Source organism: Drosophila ficusphila, unplaced genomic scaffold (assembly GCF_018152265.1).
Source record: "Drosophila ficusphila isolate 14025-0441.05 unplaced genomic scaffold, ASM1815226v1 contig_414, whole genome shotgun sequence".
Lineage (NCBI taxonomy): Eukaryota > Metazoa > Arthropoda > Insecta > Diptera > Drosophilidae > Drosophila > Drosophila ficusphila.
Window position 1 is genome coordinate 20,602,778 of NW_025064328.1, and position 9,784 is coordinate 20,612,561.

The window sequence follows — 9,784 nt, forward strand, 5'->3', positions numbered from 1 at the left end:
TTTTTTTTAAAAGTTATTATTATTTATTAAAAGTGAAAAAAAGGTTAAAAAAAATTCAAAAGTCTGCCATTTTTTGTCATGGAAAATTTTTCAATCTGGCTCAGGCCATAGCTACTTCGATGCAGAATACAAAACCATTTTGGTTTTTGCTTTCAGATAATTATTTTTCAAGTAATCGTGTCACTCATCTACGAATCGGATAAGTTTCAGCAGCCATTTTCAGAACCGCCATTTTGAAAAAAAAAAATTTTTAAAATTTTTCAAGTAATTTCATATACATTCTTTCATATGTAAAAAAAATTGAATACTCAACATTTTTTGTTATAAAAATAAAATTAATTTAAAAAAAAGTACGTTTTTTAGAGAAACCTGGCCTTAAATGGACCCAATTTAAAAATTATTTTTCGTTCGCATTCAGTTAATTTGCCACCAAATTTTTCTCTATCTGATAAAATTATGTTACAATTTGCAGATATATAAGAAACGTTGACTTGGGGTTCCTCGATTTTTGGATGGAAATCCGATAAGGTATGTTCTTGGCTTTCTTCTATTTCCGGATGGATATGTGACGAAGAACATGCTTCAGAAGAATCTAAAAATAAACGAATAATTGTTGAAAAATTAATACGAATGCTTTGATACTGTAAGGACAAGAGCGTTTTCTTGCCGGGGTGTGTTTGGGCGGTGTGATTAGGTCGATTTAGCGATTTGATTAAAAAAAAACTCAGGTTGCGAATTGCGAGTGCTCTAAACGATCGAATTTTTAATAATGACCATTTTCGTGCCAGCGCAGCGGCCGACTTGGTGAATGCAAGAATGGTGAATACAAAGAATGCAAGAATGGTGAATACAAAGAATGTAGATTTAAATACATTTTAAAAGGTTTATCGTAATCTTATATATATAAATCTCCTGTCACGATGTTTGTCCGCGATGGGCTCCTAAACTACTTAACCGATGTTAAATTAAATTGGCGTACCATGAGCAGTCTGGTCCAACTTGAGAGATAGGATAGCTTAGATCTTTAATTAAAGTCGCAATTTTATTTTATTGCTAATTATTTGTTTATAATTAATTGAAAGTCACAATTATCTGTTAACTCCAAAAGAATCTAATAGATGTCCATACTTTTCGACTAGATTGAGTAAGTAAACAATAGATGGCACTGCTATGAACAATTTTGATAGAAAATACGTAGATTCTGGGACTGAAGTTCGTAGGTTTGCAAGAAAGGCTTTAAGTACGTAGATCTACGTAAAAAGACGTAGAGTTGGCAACTTTGCTGCTATGCTAAACCGACAATAGCCTGATTACCACGTGTTATTGAGGTTAAGGTATAAATTAAATTTATTTTGTAGTAAACGAAATAGCGTGAAATTCAATTATTTCTACTTTTTTAATTTTTGGTGTTTGCATAGCCAACCACGTACGTAGACCGAAGCGCGTAACGACTCGGTGCCAGTATAATTTCATTGAACAAGCAGAGGAAGAAGCAATTGTGATATTACTGGAAAATTTTTAAGAAGATCAGAATCAACTACTTCAATAAATCAAAAGAGTTTCGCCACGATTGCAAAATGACAACTATCAAATCGTTATAAAAGCCGATAAAGTACCATTAGGTGAACATGCTGGAAGATTCAACGCTCCAATTATTGATGAGGTTGCTGTTATCATGGTTGGTGATCCAATTGACAAAAGATCCATAAAAATGACTCGGAAAGACAACACTATCAGTACGATTTCGGATCTACACCGTTCATATGATGCACTACAATATCCATTGATATTTTGGCAAGGACAGGATGAATATCACCTTAACATCAAACAGTTTGATCCTAATACCGGTAAATTTGACAATTACCTATTTATTTTCTTACTGTATGTATGTTAATTTCGTATTGCATTTTATTTTTTCAGGTGATTATGGAAATAAAAAAGTAAGCTCAATGAACTACTACGCACACCGAATAAAGATTAGACTAAATCAAGACAACTGTATCCTTCGATATCGTCAGCTATTCCATCAATACATTGTTGATATGTATGCTAAGGTTGAAAGCGAACGCTTGCGATTCATTCGATTCAACCAGGCTAAATTACGATCAGAAGAATATATCCACTTACGGACGGAAATTTAAATCCTAATGACATCGGTAATGCTTTTATTTTACCTTCAAGCTACATTGGCAGTCCACGAAACATGCAGGAATACATACAAGACGCGATGACTTACGTACGTCATTACGGCCGACCGGATTTGTTTACCTATTTAATTTACATGTAACCCGAATTGGGAAGAGATAGAAACTTTATTATTATCAGGACAACAAGCAGTTCATCGTCATGACATAACTGCTCGCGTGTTTAAACAAAAATTTAAATCCTTAATTGATTTTATTGATAAATTCTCAATTTTCGGTATCCTACGTTGTTGGCTGTATACGATTGAGTGGCAAAAGCGAGGTTTGCCTCATGCTCACATTTTGATTTGGCTTGAAGATAAAATCCGTCCAGAAGAAATCTATCAAATAATTTCAGCTGAAATTCCAGACCCATTAGTTGATCCAGAATTATTTGATGTTGTCACTAAACACATGATTCATATATACTATATGTTGCATGTTCACGTGTTGGAAAACCGACAAATCTATTTGTGTTAGCTAAAGACAGGTAAACCAAAAATATTGTGCACCGATTAGTGCTAAAATAAATTGAAATTTAAAGTATTTATAGTTTAAAATAATAAATATTACTGTTAGAGACTTAAGACTATCTGCCTTACCTACCGTTCTTCTTAAATTGTATACTTCAATGTAATATAACAATAACTTTAGCTACAGCAGCGCGTGGCCGGGTCTGCTAGTTAATTATAAGTTTTAATAGAGATGTTTCTGCGATGATCCAACATCCCGGCCCCATTGAAATTACACTCGTGAATTTCAACAGACAGGTAATAGTGCCAGCTTATGTATTGGACGCCTGATGATGCCCTTGGATGTGCGAACGTCAGCCACTCTAACTCGACGATCCTTGCCTGACATAGTAGCTTCAACTCGACACATTATCCAGCGTTGTGGAGCCACGTTGTCTTCATGGACGATGACCATACTTCCAATGGCCACGTTATCCATCACCTTGTTCCAGCTCGATCGAATCTGCAGCTCTGCTACGTACTCGTGCTGTCAAAAGTGTTGCTTTACTGCGCTGACTCTTCTCCAACGCTCCAAGTTGTCGATGTTTTCGCCTTCAGGCGGGTCTTCAGGCAACGCACGCAAGGAGTTTCCTACGAGGAAGTGACCCGAAGTGAGGGCCTCCAAGTCGTTAGGGTCGGATGATAGTGGCGTTATGGATCGCGAATTTAGGATCGCTTCGATGTCGATAAAAACCGTTCTTCGAAGGCTAGGCGCGCGTTTATGATAGAACGATTTAATAGTCCCTTTGTACTTTTCACGGCGGCCTCCCAAAGTCCTCAGAAATGTGGAGCTCTGGGGGGTATAAATCAAAAGTTTATAAATTCGTTTGAGCAAAAGGATGAAATAGCTGATTTAGTTTCGGTTTTAAACAAAAAATCGTGGAGAGCCTTTAATTTATTACAAGCCCCAACAAAATTTGTGGCATTGTCACAAAATATATCGGTTGGTAGTCCGCGTCTCCCAATCATGCGTTTTAGGGCCGCTATAAATGCTTCCGTTGAAAGGTCCGAAACCAATTTGATATGGACGGCCTTTGACGCAAAGCATACGAATATGCATATATAACCCTTTGTTGGGCCCTTTCCTCTTATGCGCATGTATATGTTGACTGGTCCAGCAAAGTGCAAATGGTTTTGAAACTTGTAGACGCTCTACCGGAAGATTTCCCATAATTTATCGCTGCAGCTGTGGCTTATAATGAACACAATGTTTGCACGATCTAACAACGCGTCTGGCTGCATCTCGAGCATTTACAATCCAGAAACGAAGTCGAATGATAGCAACTAATGCCTTCGGACCGAACGAACTCGTCCTTGCTGCTGAGCAAGATTGGGTGTATTTGGGATTCTGGTAGATTCGATTGTTGTAGCCTGCCACCGACCTTTATTAGCGGACATCCATCTATGGTGCCTAGAAAAGAGGTTAAAAACATTAGTTGTGTACGAACTTCTTCACCTCTGTGTAAAGATCGAAGCTCCTGAGAAAATGACTGCCCTTGTAGATTCCAAATAATGCAGTGGAATGCTCGATTCAGTTCTGTTGGCGACGGAAAGGTTGTATCAAATGATACTATTTTTCGTGATCAATATGCGAACCAAAGTATCCATGCTACGAAACGAATGCAACGAAGATGAGAGCTAGTGTTTTCGACTAAGTTGAGCAAGGGATTGTCATATATTTTTGCCACGAATGCTGCCTTACGTTTCTGACATGAGACTACTTCGGGATCTATCTGACCTCGTTTGTCCTTTGGCCAGTAATCCATTGGTTGTTGTAAATAAGAGGGTCCAGTGAACCAAATTAGGAAATTACTGATCAAGAATATATAATTGAAGTTAGCCAGACAGAGTCGACGACCAACGGCCAAATCGCTGACACAGCATTTGACTGGATGCTCGTGCATAGCCGGCAAACACAGCATATTTGCATGGCCGCTATGATTTTCCGACTTACCATATGTTAGGTTTAGGTAAAAGAATTGTGTTCAGTTCTGTTTTTAACTTGTCGGAATAAAGATCCATTGCTCATAAGCATTACTCCGACGCCGATCGTTAAATATTATCATTACTCTACTCTGCTTAAGGCTAGTAGTTAAAAGAGGACAGTTCCCTCTCAGCGTAAATTCGGTTATTAATAGAGATCCTGTTACCTGGCGGACCCTCCCTTCGTTTATAGACACTCAGTGTGGCCAACGACGGTCACCTACCCGCATCCACAAATTGTTTAATGACGAAGGGCGGCGGTCTCCCCTACAACCTCCAATTATACAATTATACGGTGCGGCCAGCTACGGACACCCCTGACATCCATGAGCCACCATCACAACTGATTCCTGACCAAGTACTTTTAATTTATATACTTTATGGGGTCTGAGGTGTCTCCTTCACCGCGTTGCATACTTCTGACTAAAATTAAAATTTATATTGATAAGCAACCATTTATAATATATATTACCAATTATAAATATTTATTTTCTGGACTTCTGGCGGCTTGATGGACTTATTTGAGTGTTTTGACCCGATTATTGGACGATACAGGACAATTTGTATTGACTAAAATTAAGTTTTATACTATATTTAAATAAAAACTGTATACTTAAATGTCTAAATATCCAGGTAATTTTAGGCCTTTGTGACATACTTCATTATGTGTTCAATTCTTGGCAATAAAAACTAATTGTAATTGTTTCTATATACTCAAAAATAGAAGGGGGAAATTTAATTAGTTTGGCAGCTACAATTTAGAAGTTTAGTCTAGTCAGTTCTCAGGTGCTTCGTCAATATTTATCTCCTTAATCATATCTGGCTAACATTCTCTATATGGCAACTGGCTGTCTGCCCATCATCTGACGGAATATCGATTGTGTGTGAGAAAGAAAATCCTGCAGAAGGACCACTTGTTGCTGAGGTACTGTAATAATGGTAAATAAGATTCTAAGGTTAACTACAACTAATTTCGATATGCTTACTTTAGGGAGTACGTCGAACGGTAAAGCGGTGGGGGCGTGTTCAGTTCCATACAGGTGTGAGATGCAGCGGCCGCAACCGGATGAGTACTATGGTGGTAGAATAAAGCATACTCGTTGAGCGATGTCAGATAGGATGGTGGCGGCGGTCGATTGAGGAACTCGGGATATAGGTAGCTGCTGGGAACGACCCGGTTGTGGCAATAAGGACCACTACAGTTGCGGCAAGTTTCTAAGCGCCTTGAGCACGGACAATCGTCAATATCGTCAGGTAAACTTAACCTCCAGATTGCTCCCGAAATCACTAAGAGTGACACTCCGATGCCAATCATCAATAGAGCAGCACTTATATATTGAGTAGAGTGCTCAATGAGTCCTGTGCTGCCAAGCACAATGCCTCCAAGGGTGCACGCCACACCACCAAGAGCAAATATGCCAATCACAAAGGGAAGCGAAGGACGTCCAAAACATTTTTGAGTTCCATGTCTCCTAGTTAGGTTGCTACTCGACACAGAGACTACAGGTAAGTGAATGCTGGCTCTGGCCATGTAGTTTCCAGCGTCTGCGTTATTGCTGGTCAGGGGTACAGCCACGTCCAATAGCGTTCTAAAAATGAGAAACCCAGAAATAATGAAAATCCTTTTTACATCTACCTGAATGCATTTCTTTAAACCTTGGCAGGTAGATATAAATCGCTTGTAACTCATCGCATAATTGTTTAAAGTTTTGACACAGCTGCCATTTTGCATAGCCATTTTGCTGGGCACAAAAAATAACCCAATCTGATTTTGAGTGAACGTGAATATTGTTATAATGATAAACGGCTTATAGTAAAAAATATTACAATTTTGACACAGCCCTAAACATGTGTATATCTGAAAAAGCTTATTCTTCTTTTTTACTTGGCTACTTCATCCATCATCAAATGTTTTTAATCCTTTTTTATAAGGTCGAGCGATAGATTTAATTTTTATTATTTGACGTAAAATCTTTTACTATAGATTTGTAACGACTGCAAGAGTATTTTTAAATTATAATACCCTCTGAAGGTAGCAGAATGTGATCAAAACACTATCAGAAATCGTGTTCATGTACACACCATTAAAAAATTAAAAGAAAATGTGTGTTATATAGTAAATCTAAATGCAAATAAAGTTGAATGTTCTCTATATTATGTTCTCTATACTACATGCAATTTTAAAATGTAGTAAATTAAGTATCAGGTATCCATCAATAGTTAAAAATTTTTTCAACATTAAAAAAATATTGATTGCTTTAATGAAAATGAAACAGTAATATATTTTCATGCATAAGGAGCTTTCGTCTTTTAATTAAAATTAAGGGTACCTGGGAGCATGGCTAACTATATGGGACTGGCTCTGGTGCGCGCTTCTGAACCCCACACTTTCCAGGGGGGGTCGCGATCGACAGTACTGATGGTACTGTATGTACCGCGTCGGGTCAGCGCTGGTTCCAGCATTGCCAGTCAGAGCCTGGCCACTTACAGATTCTGAACTCTCGTTAGGGTGAAGGCAATTGTCCAGGAAAATGGCCGTATAATGGGGCGGAAATACGTTTTCTGATGACAGTAATGATCGAGCTGGGATCAGGACCGAGGTTGAAGAGCACTTAGTGCCGGATTTAAGGGACTTGCGGTGCAGTCGCTTTTCCGGCCGTGACTCGGAGTCTGCTCGCGAACAGCTGGAGTTGAAAAGATCTAGTGTGAGAGGCGTGGTATTCGGAGAAACGCAGTATGCACTGGATTCGAGAATGTAAGTCTGCGACGTGGTGCGATTAGGGAAAAACTGTTCGAGCTCGCACTCAGAGTCGGGTCCTTGTTGCCTGCCATCGAGCAGCATCTCATTTTCTGCGTGTACATCTTCTTTGCTGGCGTTATGTTTCGGGGTTCTGGTTTCCTGGGAGCTTCTTAATTCACGGATATTTATATCATTCACGCTATGGAGATTACTGCTGCTTTGGCATGAACTTATAATGATTTTCGGTAAAACTTCTGGTACCGGGGAGTCCTTCAGCCAAAGCAGAGGTCTTGAGCTGGAAACCTCTTGTCCCATTGCGCCCAGCATTGATCCATTTTCAATGACCACCCTGGAGGGGGGTGTTGAAGACATAGCAATGGTAAAGTGCGAGACGCAAAAGGCTGTTCCACTAAATCAGAATTTTTCTAGAGTTAATCCACCCTTCTAAATAAACACAAGATCACTTGGCTTTATTGAGCCTCGATTTTTAGATGACGAAATGGCGGCAGTACAACCTTACTAGACCGAGTAAAACCGAAAACTGATTTTTGTTATCATGTTTTCGGTCTCTGCTACTTTTTGATTCTCTCATGTTTTAACATCTCTTGCTTCGTGTCTCTGCTAAGGCCGACGTTTCCGTTGCTAATATCCAATATCGAACCACCAACCACTGAAGATGCATCTTGTTGTAGCTGTATTGGTGTACACGGACATAAAACACTAAAGGCACCCTCGCGCACTCACCCCCGTTACAGGTCGGGGATGCTAGACCACACTTTACTTATTTTCTTTCCTCTTCTTCGTTACTCCCAGTCCCTGCCTATATGCAAGTATGTATGTATCGGTAGGACGTGACGGATTTACAGACAAAAAGGCCTATGGTACACTGAGAATAAAATCGACCCTAAAGACGTCAAAACGAGTTACACTGTGTGACAGTTTTAAAAAGGATTTTCAAATTCCATATTGTTCATATGACAGCTATATGATATAATCGTCCGATTTTGATGAAATTTAATTTGAAACTCTAGACTCATTAAAAAACTCTATGTTCCAAAAATCATGATTGTTTGATGAAAAACAACGAGGTAATCATTATATTTCCGTAATTTCTATATAGATTTTTATACCCTTGCAGAGCAAAAGGGTATTATAATTTCAGTCAGAAGTTTGCAAAGCAGTGAAGGAGACACCTCAGACCCCATAAAGTATATATATTCTTGATCAGCATCACGATCAGGATCCAAATCCGTCTGTACGTCTGTCCGTCTGTCTGTCTGTCGGTTTCTATGTAAACTAGTCTCTCAGTTTTAAAGATATCTCGCTGAAACTTTTCCAAAAGTTGTGTAGTTGTTGCACGCAGTATATAGATCGGAACGAGCCGGATCGGCCGACTATATCGGATAGCTCCCATACAAGAGAATGAAATAAAAAATTCTTACTCCGTTGTTTTTGATCAGATCGACTTGATTTCTTCCAGATGGCGTTTTCTAACTCCTATTGAATTTCGTATTAAATTTTATCAAAATCGGATAACTCTATCATATAGCTGCCATAGGAGAGATCAGAAAAAATATATATAAATAATGGAAAAAAAATTATAACGTCGTTGTTTTTAATCCCACGAGCATGATTTTTGGAACATCAAGTTTTTTAAATACTCTTAAATCGAGAAAAAAATTTCATAAAAATCCGAGTAATATATCATATATCTGCCATAGGAAAGATCGAAAAATCTATATAGAAATAACGGAAATAAAATTATAACCTCGTTGTTTTTCATCAGACAATCATGATTTTTGGAATATAGAGTTTTCTAATGAGTCTTGAGTTACATATTAAATTTTATCAAAATCGGACGACTATATCATATAGCTGTCATATGAACAATATGGTAAATAATTATTTTATCTATTATAATAGAAAAATCGTCATAGATTCGATGTTGTTAGCCTTTATGTATTTTGTTTGACATATTTAATGACTGCAAGGGTATATAAGCTTCGGCTTGCCGAAGCTAGCTTCCTTTCTTGTTATACGTGAAAATACGTCCAAATACGGTTGTTTAAAACGCTGTAACTCCGTTAGTTTGACTTTAATTGACTCAAAATTTGTTCACAATGTTCTCGACGTATTGGTCATTAGGAAAAAAATAAAAAAAAAATTGTAAAAAAAAAATTTTTTTAAACCTTACCCCCCCACAATTTGACGCATACCAATCCTAATATTAATATATGTATGTATGTAGATGAAATATTAAAAATGGTTTTTAAATTATACTGCTTGTTTGCAGCTTCTATTGCAAATTCCATTCCCTGGAACCATAATTCAATTAGTGTTTAAATTAATTTGTATTTTTGGGGTAG

The 9,784-nt window shown here is 37.9% G+C and overlaps 1 protein-coding gene across 2 annotated transcripts; it reads right to left on the reverse strand.

Moving 5' to 3' along the window:
- Positions 1 to 506: 506 nt before the first annotated feature.
- On the reverse strand, positions 507 to 8,053 carry LOC108086367. 2 transcript variants are annotated; one of them, XM_017183269.2, is made up of 4 exons: positions 7,009 to 8,053; positions 5,665 to 6,267; positions 2,790 to 4,106; positions 507 to 592 (listed from the first exon to the last, which is right to left on the reverse strand). In XM_017183269.2, exons 1-3 carry the CDS (start codon positions 7,788 to 7,790, stop codon positions 3,980 to 3,982), a joined length of 1,512 nt encoding a protein of 503 aa, XP_017038758.1. In that variant the 5' UTR covers positions 7,791 to 8,053; the 3' UTR covers positions 507 to 592; positions 2,790 to 3,979. The 2 variants fall into 2 exon arrangements, with proteins under 2 accessions (XP_017038758.1, XP_017038759.1); XM_017183270.2 differs by lacking the exons at positions 507 to 592; positions 2,790 to 4,106 and adding an exon at positions 5,153 to 5,606 and having other exon boundaries at positions 7,009 to 8,050.
- Positions 8,054 to 9,784: the final 1,731 nt, after the last annotated feature.

Bases quoted from the DNA above. Each gene is read 5' to 3' on its own strand.
- LOC108086367 (XM_017183269.2), bottom strand. From the start codon at position 7,790: ATGTCTTCAACACCCCCCTCCAGGGTGGTCATTGAAAATGGATCAATG. The intron at 6,268-7,008 runs GTACCCTTAATT...TCTCATTTTTAG, and splicing joins ATAGTTAGCCATGCTCCCAG to AACGCTATTGGACGTGGCTG. The intron at 4,107-5,664 runs GTAAGCATATCG...CCTCTTTTCTAG, and splicing joins CGTTCGACGTACTCCCTAAA to GCACCATAGATGGATGTCCG.